Source organism: Petaurus breviceps, unplaced genomic scaffold, assembly GCF_028583685.1.
Source record: "Petaurus breviceps papuanus isolate PSGF00001 unplaced genomic scaffold, PetGlider_PUasm1.0 138, whole genome shotgun sequence".
Classification (NCBI taxonomy): Eukaryota; Metazoa; Chordata; class Mammalia; order Diprotodontia; family Petauridae; genus Petaurus; species Petaurus breviceps.
In genome coordinates this window covers 27,533,329-27,553,018 of record NW_027185694.1, presented here as the reverse complement: position 1 = coordinate 27,553,018, position 19,690 = coordinate 27,533,329, and the positions used below count along the sequence as shown (strand labels likewise).

The 19,690-nt window shown below is 41.0% G+C and overlaps 1 protein-coding gene across 2 annotated transcripts in view; it reads right to left on the bottom strand.

Annotated features, from left to right (window-relative positions):
* Positions 1-15,444: 15,444 nt before the first annotated feature.
* Positions 15,445-19,690, bottom strand: part of UBE2I (ubiquitin conjugating enzyme E2 I) — a 471,577-nt gene continuing 467,331 nt past the window's right edge. For both annotated transcript variants that reach the window (XM_069108744.1, XM_069108736.1), the window contains 3 exons: positions 19,486-19,595; positions 19,248-19,327; positions 15,445-16,101 (listed from right to left, as the gene is read on the bottom strand). In XM_069108744.1, coding sequence (XP_068964845.1) covers positions 16,038-16,101; positions 19,248-19,327; positions 19,486-19,595 — 254 coding nt within the window. In that variant the 3' untranslated portion in view covers positions 15,445-16,037. The remainder of the gene's footprint in view (positions 16,102-19,247; positions 19,328-19,485; positions 19,596-19,690) is intronic.

Sequence of the window (19,690 nt, the reverse complement as noted above, 5' to 3'; positions counted from 1 at the left end):
GGAGACTTGGCCTGGACGCTCCAGGGTGGCTGCCGGTGTCGGATGAACCTGGATTCGGGATGACCGAAAGAAGCTGTACCTTTATCACCACGAGCTGGAAGCCAAAAAAAAGGCATCATCTTATTATTTTATAAAAGCAGCTTTCATGGTGGGGACACATTGGACCTTGGAACTAAGAAACATCTGACCTCTGACTTATCATATTGGCTGCTACTATGGAGAAGTTAATCTTTCTAGGACAGAGTAAAATGTAATTGGAAAATGAGCAAAATAAAAAAAACAATAGGACATAGATAATGTTAATATGTAGTTTTCTAAGTCAGTATGTGGCCTGTAGGGATCCTTCTGTATGGTTTGGTGGCCTCATTTCTATTTGAGTTTGACATCGCTGCTCTAGGCAATTCTAAGACTATATGGTGGCAACCTGCATTGGAGAAAGAGCTTCCTCTCCAGGGAGTTCCTTATGCCAGTGAGATCACAGATTCAGTCTCCATCTCTGTTATTTTTCCATATGTGCCTCCCTTTCAATTAGACTGTGAATCTCTTGAGGGTAGGGACTAAATCCATGTTTCCCACACCACCACAAAGCCTAGGAGACAGTAGATACTCAATGTTTCTTAGTTGTTGACTGAAGAGGTTTCTTTTTTGATCAACCTGCAATTTCATTAGTGTTTTGAGTTCCCAATGAAAAACCTTCTTGCCAGTTCATTCTTTTCAACTGGTAGTTGTAGAGCAGGGGTTTTTAACCTGGGGTCTGTGGCCCCCCAAGGAGATGAGAAAAAATGACATCTTTATAATTTGGTTTCCTTTATGAGCTTAGCTTATTCTGAGAAGGGATCCAAAGACTTCATCAGACTGCCAGAGGGGTTCATGACATATAGAAGTCAAAGTCACGTCCTAGGGAGCTGTCTCTGGTACTGCAACATTAAATAGGCATCTGGGGGGTTACACAGCCAGTATGTCAGAAAAGAGACTTGAAGCCAAGTTTTCTAGGCTCAGAGGTGAGTTCTCTGTCCACTCTACCACTGCAAAGTTAAAAGTCATATGCCTGGGAAATGACATTTGAGATCTTAGGTTATGGATATGTTTAACCATAACCCCCTAACTTGCAGGGCTTCCTTAAAGGTTCTAATTGGCACCCATCCTTACTGACCTCCACCTCAAATGAAAGGACATCTCCTCCCCACACACCAGGCCTCTCCTCCCCATGGGAATGGTTAAGAGACAGGGAAGAGGAATAAATAATCTTTGCCTCTGCCTTCTATGACCTTGGAGGATGGAGTGAGTCTTCTGCATCTCCTCTGTCTGCCTTTCTTCCAAACACCAGCCCTGTGCAGCAAGCAGGTTCTACTAACCTGCTTAAACAAACAAGTCCCCGGTTGCCATGGTGAAGGGAATGGCTTTGGGGGGAAAGAGATGAGGAGATTATGCAGAGGCCTAAAATAGGCCTGAGGCTGGAGGAGGAGGGGAAGGAAAACTCCTGGGGGACATTGCAGACCTAGTCTGAGCTGGGGGAGAGCTAGGGGGAGGGGCAGGAGACCATATTAGACACAACACAGGAAGGCATCTGCCTCAAAAATTACAGGACATAATGTCAGAACTAGAAGGGCCCTTAGACATTAACTTGTCCAACACAATCATTTCAGAGATGAGGAAACTGAGTCTGAATGCAGGCCAGCAAGTCGTTCAAGGTTATACAATAAATTCAGGGCAGTAACCAGGACTCTTGCTGGTTCATCAGTCTTCATGGCATCAGACCTCACACCTTAAAGACACCAGTTGCTGAGAGATGGAGTGCCCAGTGCCACGACCTGGAAGGAAGCAGGAAGGTGCACCGGGGGAAAGGGTAGGCTCAGGGAAACCCTAGGTACCCCATTATATATATATATATACACTCCTATATTTTTAACACATTCAGGTTTACTAAGCGCTTCCTCACAACAATCCTGCAGTTTACTGAATGTATTATCTCCCCCACGTGGAGACCATTATTAGAATTAATTTATTACTATTATCATTACCTATCTCTTTATTGAGGTGGTGGTGGTGGTGGTAGAGCTAGCCAAGACAATGATGGGGTCCAATCATAGTGTATCACCTGTTATCAATAAGACTTTGGACAAGTCCCTCTTTCTCTAAACCCGAGTTTTCTCAACTGCAAAATGAGGGAATTGGGATAGATGATTCCCTAAAAGCTTTAAGTGATTCCTTTAATTTCTCTAATGACACCCTAAATATACATCCACTGTAGTCTGGCATAGGTAGGGAAGGGAGGAATCCACCTGGTGGCAGTTTATCTGAAGTGCAGGATTTTCTGTTTATCATCTAAGATACCTTACCCAGACTCCTGGGAAAATGTCTTTATTGGGTAGCCCAACTGTTCTAGCAAGCACACTCAACCCACAGAAAAAGCGTCAAAGGCATTTTTATTACAAATAAAAATGGCCAATGCAAAATGAAACAGCCCACAAATGGTTTAATACCTCTCCCTCACACACCAACTCCCCACCCACCAATCATCTCCAGGTGAGGTCTGGGAAACACACTTTCAATCCTTTAGGGCTGGTTCCAGTTAAACTCCACTCCAATGATATAGCTTCCCCAAGTTTTGACTGGCTCACCAAAGCTCCTGAACTGGAAGAAATGTTGAGAGTTTATCTAATCCAACCCATTCAGAAGAGTACCTTGTTTTAGGTCATAAGTAGTAAGTAGCAGAGGACCATTTTCTTTTTTTTTATTTCCATATCAGCCACATGGGGGTAAAAAAAAAGCAAGAAAAATAAAGTAATAAAAGTAAACTCCAATCTGCACTCTGAGTTCATCAGTTCTTTCTCTGGAGGCAGACAGCATTTTTCGTCTTGGATCATTGTCTTGAACAGAGTAGCAAAGTCTTTCACAGTTGATCACATCATTACAATATTGCTGTTGCTGTGTACAATGTTCTCCTGGTTCTGCTCACTTCACTTTGCATCAGTTCATGTAAGTCTTCCCAAGTTTTTTCTGAAACCATTCTGCTCATCATTTCTTACGTCACAACAGTATTCCATCACAATCATATACCACAACTTGTTCAGCCATTCCCCAATTGATGGATATCCTATTCTTTGCCACCACAAAAAGAGTTGCTATGTTTTCTGTACAAAAAGTCCTTTTCCCTTTTCTTTGACCTCTTTGGGATACAGACTTAGTAGTAGTATTGTTGGGTCAAAGGGCATATAAGAAGTTTTATCAACCTTAGAGCATAGTTACAAATTGTTCTCCAGAATGGTTTGACCAGTTCACAACTTTACCAACAATGCATTAGTGTTCCAATTTTCCCACATCCCCAAAAGAGAATTTTCAACTAGGTTAGAAGATAGAGCCCTGAAAACCTGGAGTTAAGGGGACATGGGAGTTCAGACTGACTCTTTTTAAAAATAGCTAGGTGGCCTTGGGTTAATCACCTTTCTGGGTCTGCTTCCTCATGTATAAACAAGGGAGTTAGTCTCAATGGTCTTTATGATCCTTTCAAGCCCTAAATCTGAGCCTATAAACTATGATCTTAGCTGATAAATCTGATGATCTTTCCAGAGAGGTCTCACCAGTATAATGTCAAACTGAAAACAGAAAGAGATCCCTGCTGGCTGCATAATGACTTAGAAAATCACAAATTGGGATGGCTAGGTGGCACAGTTTATAGAGCACCAGCCCTGGAGTCAGGAAGACCTGAGTTCAAATCTGACCTCATACACTTAACACCTACTAGCTGGGGAACCTTAGGCAAGTCACTTAACACCAATTGCCCCTGCTAAAAAAGAAAAAAAAAAAGAAAATCACAAACTAACGTTATCTCTGTTGTGCTGTAATTTTGGGGGAGTTAAAATTTCCTAATTACATTTTAACCTGGTCCAGGCTGCACTGGGGGGAGTTTTGCAGGTGGCTTTTGGGCCAAGAGTTTGATACCTGAAGATCCAGGTTTGAATCCTCCCTGGAGACTCCTAATAGCTGTGAACCCCAGGCAAGTATCTCAGGCTGTTTTCTCCTCTGTAGAACTGCATAACAACAGCTATACTTACCTTACAGAGTTGCTGTGAAGACCAAATAAGATAATGTATGTAAAGAATGAGTCTTCTCTGTAAGCTCTAGTCTTCTCCCCTTTTACTGATAAAGATTCTACCTGCCTATCCCCACCCCTAAGATCCCTTGATCCTGGCAAAAGTTATTGCTTTTGCAAAAACATTACCAAACAGTTCCCTTTCTTTCCTTTAAAATCATTACTTTCCTAGATGGTTCCTAGATTTGTAACAATGACCAGCTATAGCTGGTTACTTCTCTCACATACTAAGGGCCATTGTTTCTCACTCTCCTACTGATCCAGATGGGAGAACAAATACTGAGTCTGTTGTCCTCAGAACTGAAGGGCAGGCAAGGGGAAAAAATAATCGATAAGGATGTGGCCAAGTTCCTCCCCAACTCTGGGCCTTTTAGAGACTTCCCAAATGGCAGCAAGAATATCTTCTGTACCTGAGATGGATGGAGGTATTTAGAAGGGCTTGAAGATACCTGCATATAGGAAAAGGTTGAGGTTTGAAAGCTGCAGACCCTAGATTTTCAGGGAGTTCATGAATTGGGATCTGCTTGGAGTCTGAGTGACCCATGTCTCTAGGCACGGACGGATAGGTGTCAGAAGGATTAGGGACAGAAATGCTGGAAGCACCAGGCACAACAGTTTTCATAGGGTCGTGGATCCTGAGGGCACGGGAAGCACCCATAGCCAGGAAGAACAGTATGTGCCCAGAGAAGAATTCAGGCAATAGCTTGAAAGAAAAATCAGGCAGCAGCCCAAAGGCTGACTCAGCCTCCACTCTGATGGTGGTAGCAGGAGTAGGGAGAGTAGAGGTTAAGAAGAGAGAAGTTGTTGAATTTCTAATATAAGATAGCTGGTCAAGGCAAGTGTTACGTCCATTACGCAGATAAGAGACAATATGTCATATTGGATCAAAAGTGCTGGATACAAGTCCTGGCTCTGACACTTGTACCCAAATTGTAGTAGTTAACGGATCATTGCCAATTTAGAGGAAAGTCTCTAGAACATGTTGTTGGCTCTGGGTTCAACATTTTAATCAATGAGTTAAATGTTGGCCTAGACGGCATGCTTATCATATTTGAAAATGGCAGAAAGCTGTGAGCGAAGATGGGATGACAGTGATTCTAACGAGCTAGACTCCTGGGTCAAATTTATTAAGAAGAAATTAAAGACAAATACAAAATCCTACATTTCGATTAAAACCAATCATCTCTATAAGGTGGTTAACAATTAACTCAAAAAAGTCTGGGGATTTCAGTGGATTATGAGCTCAATATAAGCTGATTGTGGGACTCTTCAGCCAAAAAAAAAAAAGCTGCTGTTATTCTAGACTACAGCAAGAGTTACAGTATCCAGAATGAAGCTGAAAGATCTGCTAAGTGGCTCTGTGGATAGAGTCAGGAAGATGAGATCAAATCTGGCCTCAGATACTTACTAGCTATGTGACCTTGGGCAAGTCACTTTGCCTGTTTCTTCATCTGTAAAACAGGGATAAGACCATCTACCCCTCCAGAGTGCTGTGAGGATTAAATGAAATAAAAATTTACAAAACACTTATTGCAATGCCTTGCACACAGTAGGCACTTTAATAAATGCTTGTTTCCTTTCTTCTTTCTTATATTTGGCCTTGATCAGGCCCTACTTAAGTATGATCAGTTTTGAGTACATTTTGCATACAACTAGCACAATTTAATCAGCATAAACGAAATTTTATAGGAAGACATAGGAGACACATAGGAAATCTCATTAAAGTCTCATTAATATGAAAAATAGTCCCCAATAGCTAATGAAAGCTTTTATTCCATATGAAATTATCATGGCTTAAATTTATGCTAATTAAATAAAATGTTGTTGAAAATTTAACTCATTTCATTCCTTGAAAATATGCATAGTTTGAAATTTCCTATGTGTCCAGACTTTAAGGACACCTTGTATATTAAACTGGAATGCACTGAGAGGGTAGGATGAGTGTGGCGAAGGGACCATGTCCATATGGGGACCAGCTGAAGGAATTCAGTACTCAGAGGGAGCATGATGGCCATATCTGATTATTCAAGGGCTGTCATAGGCAGAGAGATTAGAATTATTGCAAATTTGTAAAGCGCTTTGCACAGTGCCTGGCACATAGTAGGTGCTATATAAATAATAGCTATTATTATTTTTGTTATTGTTGCTCTCAGAGCAATGGAGAAAAGTCACTGCTCAGGGAAGTAATGGGGCCTTCTTTAGAGGAGAGATACTGTAGAAGTTACTCTAACTCAGATATGGGTATAACTAGATGACACATCTATGATAATACTGTGATTTTTTTTTTCTCCCAGGTCTCAGTTTCCTCATCTATAAAATGGGGACAATAATCCCTGGCCCTGGTTTATCTCCGAGTTGGGGGGGAAAGTGCTCTAGAAACCATAAAGCCTCTGAGTGTGAGCTTTTATTCCTTCTGACACTATCCTTGGGGACAACTGATCAGAACCTGGGCCCATGGGGTCACAGAACCTTAGAAACTATCTAGGGGGTCCCTCAAAGGGCAGGAAGCCCTCACATGTCTGTGGGATTGCACTGGGACAGTGATCCAGTCTGTCAGGCCACACAAAAAAAGCATGATAGGAATCAACCATTTATGGTTTGCTGCTCCTATCTTCAAGGGCAATTAGGCGGCACAGTGGATAGAGCACTGGGACTATGGTCAGGAAGATTCCTCTTCCTGAGTTCAAATCTGGGCTCCGACTCGTACTAGCTGTGTGACCCTGGGTTTAAACCATTTAAACCTGTTTACCTCAGTTTCCTCATCTGTAAAATAAGCTGGAGAAGAAAATGATGAACCACTCTAATGTCTTTGCCAAGAAAACCACAAATGGAGTCAAGACTCAAAAACGACTAACAACAAAGCCCCCATCTATAGACTTGTAACCAATTTTTTTTAGGAAGGGCATTGTGGAGGAAGTGGTTATGTCGTCACAACTATTCCCTTTCCTCTTGTTATTCCCTCCTTTCTTCCTGATCAGTCTGGGATCAGCAACCTGTTCAAGCACAACCTTTGGATCATGCTTAGTTGAGATGTGGGGCAGAAAAATGTCTTACCCAGTGGAAGAAATTTCTTAGACTGTGAAAGTACCATATTCTAGGGGCCTCCTTTATTAACTGGCAGTAGTGGTCTCTAGTGCCTTCATTGACAGATTACTCGTCCTTTCTACTCAGTCCTAATTGCCGTCCTTTGGGGTGATAGGGGACCAGAGTCAGGTTTGTTATAGGGTTAAGGCAAGAAGGTGGGGGCCCTAGCAAAAAAAAATATTAGGCTCATTTGCAAACCAATATACAAATAAATCAGATTTTGGATTGGTTTTTTTTTTGGGGGGGGGGGAGAAACTACTCTGAGAAACAGTAGCAGGAAGAAGGTTGTCTTCCTTGAATATCGTATTTCATCAATCACAGAATGCCAGGGTTTGAAAGGACCTTAGTAATCTAGCCCAATCCCTTTATTTATTAAATGAGGCACTGCATGAGGGGAGGAAGAGTCTCAACACTCTTTTCCACATAGCATTGCATCAAACTTTTGATCAAATATCTGATCTAGAATCAAATATAAACTACACTATTTGGCATTTAAAGCAATTCACAAACTGGTTCCACCCCAGTTTGAGGCCTATTACTCATTACTGCCCTTGGTCCAGTCAAACTAGTCTTCTTGTCTTTCCCCACAGATGACAAGACACTCCATTGCTCCTCTCCAGACCTTCGTAGTCCGTCTCCTATTCCTTAGAGGCGCTCCTCCCTCACCTCTAACTTTTAAGAGTCCGTAGCTTCTTTCAAAGCTGAAGGAACTCCTCCTACAGGAAGCCTTCTCTGAGCCTCCAGCTGCTGGTGACCCCCCCAAACTGCCTTGTATTTACTGACCAGTCTACAAGTTGTCTCCCCTAACAGAATGTAAGCTATGAGAGCTGGAACTATTTTGAATGTGTCCCTACCGCCTAACAAATCTCAGGAGATTAACATAATTGTTTACTAATTTGACTAGGAAGAGTATGTTGGTTGTTGTGTATTAAATCTCCAAACCCTGGTCTCTGCTCTGTAGGTGCTGACATTTTCAGAAAGGCAGCCTCATAGGCAAAAAAAGAAACTAGAAAGAATGTTAGAAGTCATCTAGTCTAACCCTCCAATTTCACACAGGAGGAGGCTGAGGCCCGGAAAAGGAAGGTCACATGGAACCTGTCTGGGGCAGTCGGGAGCAGAACCCAGACTTCCTGATTCCAAGACTGGACCTCTTTTCACAGTACTGTGGCACTGGCAAGATTCTGGCATATTGAAACTAAAGCTTAGGGCTTTGAGGAATAGCATGATGCAAGCACTGGGCTAGGTTTAGAACCAGACAATATGAATTTGAATCCTGGTTTTGCCATGCCTAGGCTACCGTGGACAAGCTCTGCACCTCTCCAGGCCCCAATTTCAACCTCTGTAGAAGACTTTTCCCATCTTGAAATCTAAGGTACTTAGGTATTTAAGGTGCTTCAAATTCTGCTCTTCATGGGGCATCCTATGAGAAGCCTTGCTGCAGGAGGGGAAGAGGCAAAGTTGGTACTTGGCTGGATGTAGCCAAAGTATGTCTTAGTTACTTCCAATGGTTGAGCCTGCCCCATGTGCAAAGAAAAGGGAGGTCACAGTTGCCAGACAGAGATCATACTCAATAGCCAGGCTGCATGGTCTCCAGAACTGTACCTTCTCCTTGCCCACCACTGCAAGATTTTAGATATCAAAGCTCAAAACACTTCCCCATTTGTTTTTGTTTTTTTCAGTTGAGGACTGGAGGAACTCTAAGCCAAGCTGATGCCATGGAGGGAAATTTCTGGGCCATCATCCAAATTATGCCTTAGAATCTTCATCCAATATAATCTTGGGAGTCTATGTGTGTATGTATGTACATGTACAAAGGAAGTCCAGCTTCAAAGATACCCAAGATTACAGACTGTTGGTACTAGAAAGGATCTCCTGAGTAATCTACTCAAAACGAGGAAACTAGTGCAGAAAGAAGAGCAAAGAGCTACTTAGCAATAAACAAAGCCTGCGTTCCACTGACAGGAGGACTGAATGTCAGAATGGGACAGTCTGCTTTGGCCAAGAAGTAAGTTTCCTGCTTTGGAAGAATGGGAGCAGAGCGAACAAAAGCCTCTCAGTGGGGGCAGGTTGGACTAGGTGGCCTCTGAAGTCCCTTACAGCTCTAAGAGTCCAGAATTCTTCTCAACACACTCAAGGAAAGACACTACTCACCTCAGGTGTGTGGGTGGGTAACTTGCAAGACAAGATGAACAGCGACTAAGCACAAGCTGCTATTCTCACAATTGGTAGAATGAACTGGTCAAAATCAGCTTTGCTCTCTCCAAATCACTGGGCCCATCACCATGGCAACCCCAAGCTCACCAGCTCGCTGGTGCCTTCCTCTGGATTCACGTGACAGTCTTTTCTGGCATCAGCTACAAGCCGCCATGTTTCAGGTACAGGACCAAGCCCAGTCCCAGAGGGCAGCAGGTGGTTTGTATATGTTCTGATCCTCCCCCCCACAACTTCCAGACTGGCACTCCTGCCTTTTGAGTAATAGCTACAGTTGCATGGGGTGGTCTGGGGGGAGAAGGGGTACACGCACTCAACTTCTCTTCCTCTGACAAATAATGGGTGTTACCATAACATCAGGTACCCCTTAGCAAAGACAGGGAGACAATCTGGAACCAGAGGTACTGTACAAATGGGAAGCCAGGTTTAGGGGCAGTTGAGAATTGCCAGGCACAGAGAAGTTCATGAGCAGCAAATCCCAAAGGCTGCCCATTTTCTCTGAATAATATTTTCTCCCTCATCCTGCAGTAAGGATATCTGCGTAATTAGACTGGAACCCCAAATCAACTTTAAATTAAGCAAAACTGAAGAGGTGTGCAGAGGACAAACTGAGCCTGGCACTTCTGAAAAGGGTTAAAAAGATAGATCTGAACAGGGTGCTTGAAAGTCAACCTTCTCCTAAATCAGCTTCTGATGGGCTTTAGAAGTGTTCAGATGAAGGTGTAATGCACAAAGACTCTAGTCTTTACTAGGGCACTTGGAAACCAAGTTTTAAAATGCACTGGGCCAAGCAATGCCCTTTCTTGTTGGTCTGCCATTTCGGGTTGTCTTCAGGGGTCAAAGGCTATCTGAGGGAGACTGGGTTCAGATGCCATGTTGTTAACATTACTACCCCCATCCTTCCTCTCCATCCCCAGCAGGAGATATATGCCTATCATGTACCAGGCTAGAATAGATGTGTAAACACAGCATGCCAAGAGGTCCTGCATCCACAGAGGACTCCTTGCAACCCTACTATTCTTAGCACCTTTCCCTTCTTCTACTGCCCAAGTCAGATCTCAGTTCAATAGGAAGCACCTATGGGTCTCTTCTGATCATCTGTTAGAAACAATTTCCCTCTCCCTCTTTCAAACAAATGCAAAAAACCCCTCCCAAAACCCAGTTAAGTAGCTCATGTTCTGGCACCCCACCTTCAGCTGACTGCCTATCACCAAGATCACACTCAGTGGCTTTTAAGAAGCAACAAATGCTATAAACCAGCTTTGTGTCTCCCCCGCTCATCCTTAAATCATGTCCACAGTATATGTCCCCTGTAATCTTCCCCAGTGTGGCCATTTATGCCCCTCAGCAAGCTTATTTCTTAATACAGTGTTCATTTGTGACCATACTACAGAGAAGGTAGGATGACAGTATAGCCATCCACCCCCCTTCAGGATGCTTGTTAGTTTCCACTTTTAAGGTTCTATCAGAAAAGGAGTTCAGTGACCAGTTAACACTTACTGGGCACTTATGAGGAAGGTCTTGTACTAAGGTGAAGAATAAGGATTCTCTTCCACCCAACCTGTACTAAAAACCCTTTTACACTAGTGACTTGAGAGATTAAATTAGGCCACATTTCTCACTACCCTATACTGAGTTTTAACACTTAACTCAGCAGTTGAAAGGAACCCCAAAAGAGCTACAGGAACCTAGATACCTGGGAGCCCTCAAAGCAAAATAATGCTACCAAATTAGGAAAGGGGGGAGGGGTGATAGAGACCTGGAGGCTGACATAAAACAAGAAATGGATCTTAGGAGAATTGATTAAGACAGGAGAAACCTCAGAAGTCATCTATCCCAACTCCTTCATTTTACAGATAAGCAAACTAATCCTCAAAGCGGTTAAATGACTTACTTGCCCAGGATCACACAGGAAGTAAAGGGCAGAGCTGGAATTTGAATCCAGGTCCTTTAACTCCAAATCCAGTATTCTTTCTACTGAAATATGTTGCCCTGAGAGAAAAAGTGAACAAAAAACAGTACCTGAAATTTAGCCAGATCTGTTAAGGGACTCTGGCAAAAGTATTGGCTAACACCTGGTGTGTAAGGCTTTACACACCATTTACCTGAGGTGGTGAAGATCCGCAATGGGACCTCATTAGAAGAATATATAAATGAAGGACATTACTTAGCTCTTACAGGGAGGAAATGATTTCTGCTACAACTCTGAAGAGCAGAGTAGAGATGGGCATCATCAGTGTCTAGGTCATACATCTTGTATATGAACCTTGTTTGTATAACACAGGTCCAAAGGACAATTTAAACATTATGACTCATCAGCAGGTCTCTAAAGGTTCCTTCTGCCCTACCTACATGGAGAGTCTTCTTTGAAGGGCATTAGGATAAACAAAGCCCAGGAGCAAGAAACAGTTAAACACATCAAACAGCCTAGCTCTGGAGCCAATAAGACTGGAATTCAAATTCTGCCTCAAACGCTTCTTACTGTGACCCTCTGCAACTCACCTCTCTTTGAGTTTCAATTTCCTGTCTGTAAAATATAGGAGTTGGATTCAGTGGCCTGCAAGTTCCCTTCCAGCTCTAAATCCACAATCCTAGGATCCTAAAAGGGCTAATGCCCATTAACTCTAACTCTTCCTTTCCCCTAAAGAGGGGATACATACCAATCCCCCAAATCCTGTGCCAATTCCTACCAAGGCAAATCATTGTGTTTACTATATGTACTTAACCCCAAGTTTTGTATCTGCCTAAGGACAATGAAACATAGATCTTAAAAGGGAGGTATTACTTTAGGTGAAGTCCCTAAGACACTGAGGAGTTATATCCTCACAACCAAATCTCTTCTCACCATGGAGCTCCTTCCAGGATTCCTGGGTCAGGCAAGTACTGAAGTATGCAACTTAAGAGTCCAAGGTGAATGAATGGATGGCAGAAGGTCCCTTGGGGCAAAGGATACCAACACCAGTCTCAACCTTCCAAAGCTCATTACCACCCAGGAGAACGACAAGGGCAGTGCATGAAAAGGAAACATCCTACATGTCAATTTTATGGAAATTTTTTAATGAGAGGATTCTCAGATACAGTGGTTACCTATTTCCCACAATTCCTTACTATAGGATTCTCATGCTGGGAACACAATCTTTTTCCTTACATTTAAAAACAGGATGATCAAATTTCATAGTCCTTGCATTACAAGATTCACATCTTTGTTAAGTCAAGAATTGTGGTACAAAAGAAACATTTCATTAGCCTTAAATCACTACAATTTGCTAGAAACATCAATTACTTTAGAATACTTTAACTATAAAATATATTGTATTTCCATATATATTAACCATATACATGTTTAACTATTACTAGATTTAGTTCAGTCATTACAAAATAAGACATTCTGGGAGCAGGCTACAAATATACAATCCAGCTGAATTACCCATGTCATATTCTTTGCATTATAAATAAATTGCAAATATCAAACTGAGGAACTAGTGAACAATACAAAATATATTAAGCAAGCAAACAAGGCACTCGTACCTCAAATGGAGTTGGAAGTGAATGAAAATCTTAAAAGTCTTAAAAATCAACCTCAAATTGAACCAAGTTCTAGATGATGACATGCTAGAAGGCATCTAGCCTAGGGGTTTTAGATGGAAATATCCTACCATTGTGTTTTTGAAAATAAAATTATTCCATATCCTCTTTAGTTTAATTTAGGCCAGAAGCAGTCTTTCCCTATATGGAGAAGGTATGAAGCCCATCCATCTTCCTTCCAATTAGTTTTTCCCAATGAATGGGTTCTCCTTAGGGGAAGTCAGCAATATTATGTGAGCTGGACACTGGTCTGGTGGTCCCTGGAGACAGCCTGACAATGTTTCAGATGAATGACTCCCTTGCCTATGGGCACCAGACAGCTCAACTTCATGTCCAATCATAGTGATCAGAAGGTTTAGAGAACTAGATGCAGTCTCTAGCTTAAGTATGAGAACCCTGATCTAAGAAATGTTTCGATAAGGAGCAATGGATTTAACATAATTCTTAAAAGTGGTTGCTCTAACTTGGAATCAGTTACTCTCCATCCTCACAGCTCTGATAAAAGGTCTGGTCAATTCCACCATCTGATGCCCTTGAAAACCTAAAACACTAAGATCCCTACATTCCCAGTATCAGGGAGGAATGTTGTTTTTTTTTTTTTCAAATGAAACCCACCACCTCTTAATTCCTATCTACTTCCAACACATATTTTTGCCAAAACTGGCAGAATCTGATAGCCAAAGCTAAAGTGAGACTTGACTCCAAGCTGCTAAGATACCTTAAAGTTATGTTTCTTTTAAGGCCTACCTCAAACATCAGTCCTTAATTCAATCACCACACATCAATGCATGGAACAGCTGTGAGAGTCATCATTCATGACTGACAAAGGCTCAGCAAACCAGCTATTGAAAGTCTGGAGCAGAGACTGCTTGGCAGTTCCCTCCCACCCCCCCAAAGTCATACTCTACCAGCTAGGGTTGAGGGAGGTGGAGAGGGAAAAAAAGGGCCTATTTCCCCCCAAGTCTCCTGTTCCAATAAATTAAAGGTAATTTAAAAAATTAGAATGACCTTATTTAATAGAAAACAATTTCAGGAAGCTTAAGAGCCAAATGAAAAGGCCCTTTAGATGCTCATTGACTATGATTCACTACATTCTCAGTGTACAACTGGGGTTACAGGGCATGTGCCAGAAACAATATTCAGGTGCCCAATTGGAGTCTCATGCAACAGAAACCACTAAGCGCATATAAGTGTTATTCCCTAGATACATAGAAAGCTAACGCCTGCTGGAAAAGCATCTGTCTGCGCCCCACAGCTGTATGTGTTGGACACATGTGCAGACTTTCACTTGTGGACTGAACCACTGGAAGCAAAGCGTGCAGCTGGAGTGAATGCCTGTGACCTACATGGTTTAAAAGCCCACTCTAGGGGAATCTTTGGAAAGACTGCCTACAAGAGCACGCAATAAGGAACATGCAAGTGATTCTAAGACAGCCATTGATACCAGAAGCATGTGACTTAGGATCAAACCTCCAAACTGTTTGCAAAGCCATTCAATACATTTTCAAACAAAGAGAAACAGGAAGAGTATGGTTACTGTGAGAGGGCACTAATCATGAGTCACTTTCTCCCCAGATCTTCCCTACAGAAAGAGTAAGAATGAGGTCATTCCTTTCACAAAGGAGTGATTACCACCCTATGGTGCTCACTTTCAAGAATTGAGATTCTTTTGTAAATATATTAAAAAGGGAGTGTGATCCAAGTCATCAACTCCATCCCACTGCTGCAACAGATCTCTTTGGAGTAGAAGGATGCCATTTTCAATAAGAGGAAAGCTCATTTGTTACCAGTGAGTTAAAGTACACAGCCAAAGTGTAATGTCATCTGGTTAATCTAGGTTTGGGTCCCTGGTCAGGTATGCCCAGCTTTCAGACCGGCTTGCTAAGTTATTGCTTTACAGCCAGTCTTTGAAATCTCTTAAACCTTAGTTTAGTCTTAGTTTTGGTCTGGCATTTAGTACTTAGAACTTAATTATCAAAATGCCTCTTGGAACCACTGATGCTCTGCATTTCAGCAGTGCAATGGGTCATGTACTCACCAATCTCTTAGCTGGATGTTTAAAAGGGACAGTTCAAACCAATTCAGATTAACCAGGTTTAAAATATGTCCAATAGTGAATAGCCCCAAAGGTAGGGAAGAACAACAAAAAAAAAATCAACCCCAACAATAACAACAAAAACCCCCTTTACATACAGATATATATATATTTTTTAACATAGCAGTATTTACAAAAGGATAAGGACAAGGTATAAGAGCCAATTAGGGCTTCCTAGGTCACCAAGAAGCCAAACAAACAATTGGAATGCTCCCAGGCTGGCCCTAGTTTGCAGGGCTAGTGAGATAAGTCTATACACAGAGGTCTTTACAGAGTAGGCAACAGAAGGGTGGCTATATTAGTTTGAAGACAAAGTCTAAACTAGAAGCCTCCTCTTTGCACTCATTTTAATGAAGAAGATAATGAAACAAAAACCTTTATATAAACAGTTTATTTACTCTAAACAGCAACACAGACAAAACGCCATATAAACACAAGAAAGTGATGCAGAAACAAGATGCTGGCTGACTTTGGATCTCTGGGGTTTAGAAGCAATATAACCTAGTCTCTGAAAGACAGAAAAACAAATTAAGGGTAGGGAAAGGGAGAGGTTATGAACTTCCTTTTTCATACAGCCAGCTAGAGGCTAAATAAGAGTTCTAAACATTTGTAAGCATGCCTGCATCAGAGAGCAAATGAAACTAGATACTAGGGAATTTATAGAAGTATAAAAGTTTATAATTTTACAGCAGTTGAAATACTGACATCAATATTAAAATAAAAGCAAGTTTTACATAACAATCAAAAATACAAAAGACTGAAGGAAGAGACCCTGTATGAAAAAACTGGGGGCAATTCAGCGAATTCAGAACTGTATACAAGTGGCGAAAATGGAAAATGGCACACACACAACCCCCTCCCCTAAGTGAATAGTCATTGTACATAGCAACATTAGATTTTGCAAAAATTTTGTAAACAAGTTCTTGCCAAACCAATCCCTTCCTTTTTAAGATGCCACAAGATCGATGTTTATGAGGGTGCAAACTTCTTGGCTTGTGCTCGAACCCTTTTCTCATATTCCACTCTGTTTTGGCTGAGGTTTAAAAAAAAAAAGAGAAAGAAAGGTACGTTAGATAAACCAGTTCCTACTACCATGCATGTTTGGTTTTGCATAGTGTATCTCAGACAGGTTGTGCACAGAATCCATGAAGAAAAAACACTCAGGCCAGGGCAAGGAAAGAATGCAGAGGGAAACAACCAAGTTAGATGAAGACTGCTTTTAGAAATGAGAAGTACATGAATGCCCTTATAGGACCATGAAAGGCAGAAGGATTATAAAATCATAGAGCTGGAAGAGACATAAAAAGGTAATCTAATCTAACCTCCTCATTTTACAGATGAGGAGAACGAGGCCCAGAAAGATTGTGACTTGCCCATTGGTAGTTTAATGATAAGAGGTTCTGAACTGTCTTCCAACTCTAAAGTCAGTTATTATATAAAGAAAAGTTAAGACAGGGGCAAGGCAATAGTTAATTATAAATGGAAACCTATAAATGGACATCAGTAAATCCTGATGACAAGAATGGGAAGGTGGGTGAGAGGGATGAATCATTTTTACAGGAGAGGCAAGGTATGATTTGGGAAGAGACTACCATTTGAACTCTGCTCAATGAGTAGGTTAACAACTTAGGAGAAAAGTTAATATCAGCAGAGAGGCAGGAAGAAAAACAATCAAGTTTACATTGCCTTCTCAGTAGCATGTGCAAAAGGGTAGAGAAGGAAAGTAGAAGACATTTTTTGCCAGCATGTGACATTTCCTACACTAACAAAATTACACACCTCTTTCAATTATCATATACACACAAGTTTTTATCCATTCAAATCTCATGGTTTCCATTACAAAATGGAAATATGGAAAATATGAATTAGTATCCAACTTTTCTACTGAGTTATATAATTCAAAAACCCCATGAAACCAAAACCAAAATATCTTCCTAAGAATGCTGCATCACAGAAGAATTTTTTTTTTATACTGAATGCTATTATTTCTTTAACAATTGATATACAGACCTTAATTAGGGTCTTTATGTTTTTGCATAAAACCTTATCCCAAAGCCCACACTTCCTGCCAATCCCTAGAACACAAAAATGCCCCTCGAAGTGTTGACTTGCCCACATTGACTTTTGGACCCCACTTTCCTAGAGACTTGGCAGACTGCTGTACTAACCCTTCAAGGGGCCTGTTTCAAGACAGCCAAGAGTATCTGGTTAGGCTCATGACCTAGAACTAATTACAGATTAGTTTAGCTTTTCATGAAACAGAATAATGAAAGGATCAAGTTTTCCAAGTTAACAACCTTTAAAATAAAATCTAGCAACCCAAGCTTAAGTTTAGCTTCCAAATAAAAATAACATGTTTGTGCTCTGAAGAAGGTTGATTTTCTGTAAGAAGATACACCCTTGCCAAGTTGAATGAACACCATTTTGTGATGTGCCGGCACTAATACTACCCCAGCTCACCTGTTCCATGCGTATAATAGGTCATGTGTTCATCTGGCTCTACTTCAGTATTTATAGCCTTCCCCTAGAATAGAGCCATAACTCTATTGAAATACTACCTTAAATACATGCATGGCCTCTCCAAGTTCTATAATTGAGTAAATACAAAAAGGGAGTTTAAAATTACACAATCAACCTCATTCTCCAGTCATTTCTATATTTCCAAAATGTCAATGTATTTGCTTATGGAGTATACTTGTACCTGGTTCCCAAATGTGGACCATGACCCATTTTAAAAAGATTTACTTTTCTTCCTTCACATGACTCCCTTTACTCAAGAATTTTCATGTTACAGTTTCCCAAATCCTATTAATATTTGCATATGACTCCAGTTTATCAACCAAAACTCTCAAATTCCCTCTTTTCCTCAAAAAGTAAATTCTAAACAAACTTTATCTTTCCCTCACTGCCCTAAGAGTTAGACCACAGGCACAGAAAAGTAATTTTGTTTCCCAAAGGCAGAAGGCTATATCACAATACTCATTGGTGACAACCCCATTTCCATCTGGATGAATAAAACTTTACACTATAATGAGTTCTTGAACATCTTTTGTCTAATTTTAGTCAAAGAAAATGCACCCATCCTTGCCTCCTCCCAAGGAGGACATTTAAGGGATGAGGCAATTTACTATAACACTCAAACCAAGGGTGAAACAGCTAGCTGCTTTTCCTATATTCCTTGCTCCCTTCCTCCTGTCTTTGCTGCTTTTCCAAACCCAATAACTTCTACACATGGCCTTGTAAGGAAAAAAGATAGAGATGTTCAAACTTAACAGGTATAGAAAACTGAGAGTTAAGAAAAATGTTATCACTTGCCTTCCCAGCAGAGGGCCTGAAGATTCAATACCTCTGCAAGTATAAAAGCAGACTGGAAAGATCCCTAGATCGTTGGCCCGGACAGAGACTGGGCAAATTACCTCTGCACAAGGCATGCTTTTCCTTTCACTGTGCTTGATTAAGTAAGTTTAGTGTCTTATTTGGGATTCTGAATAAATCATACCAGCACTCTACAACCAAGGATAGTGGAAAATTATGTAGAAACGAACCTTATTGAAATTAAATGCTAACATAATGTAGTCAGAGGGGAAGATGACTATAAGGAGATTAACAGGCAAATTAAGCAGGTAAAAAGTGAGTGAGGAACTAAACTTGCACAGCCATCATCAAAATGATAAATGCCCAAGCCCCTCAGGTTTCTACGTTCACAAAAAGATGACACTTATACAGATACCCTTTTGTCACAAATATAGCTATTCTGTTCCTCATCAATGTCCCTTACACATATCACTGGTTCTTCTACAAGACAAGGTAGGCATATGCTCAGCAACAGAGGCCTTTTCCTTCTAAATTTAAGAAAGGTGGCAAAAGGGTTGGTATTACTATTGCTTAACCACCATCAAACAAACTGACATTCCCTATCTACTCCCAGATTTCTACAGTGGCTCAAAGCAAAATTCCAAAGGGAGTTACTTCCTTCTGCAATAAATATGAAATCTGTAGTCATTCCAACAGCTTATTCTTATGTGGAGCACATCACACTAACATTTAGCTAGCTCTCTATAGTCAACCCTGAAAATAAAGTACTTTTTTTTTTTTAGAACAGGCTTTTTGTCAAAAGCACAGAAGTCAAAATTAACAAATTATACACAATAAAAACAAGTGTTAGAATGAACTACTAACCAGTAAATTGTGTAAGCCTCTGCTTGAGCTGGGTCTTGAATATTTGGTTCATTTAGAAGTTCCTGTATTCCTAACAAGATCTGTATAGAGACAAGAAAAGCTGAGTCAAGTCTTTTAAAAAAAATTAAAAAAGAAAAGTAAAAACCTGTAGCTCTGCAAAGGTAGCTCCAATGTCATGGTTTGTTCAAGATTACAAAAAGTCATTTTCTCAACTCTCCAGTTGGGAAGATTTCCCTACCTGTTTAATTGTGATTGCTGGCCTCCAATCTTTATCCTCCTCTAAGATGGACAGGCACACTGTGCCTGAAGGATACACATTTGGGTGAAATAATGGTGGTTCAAATTTACCTAGATAATGGTGGGAAAGAAAGCAAGCCAACTTAAATTGTAGAGTTCCAAAACATTTTATAAGAAATAGGTACTGCAGGGTGCCTATGTGGTAC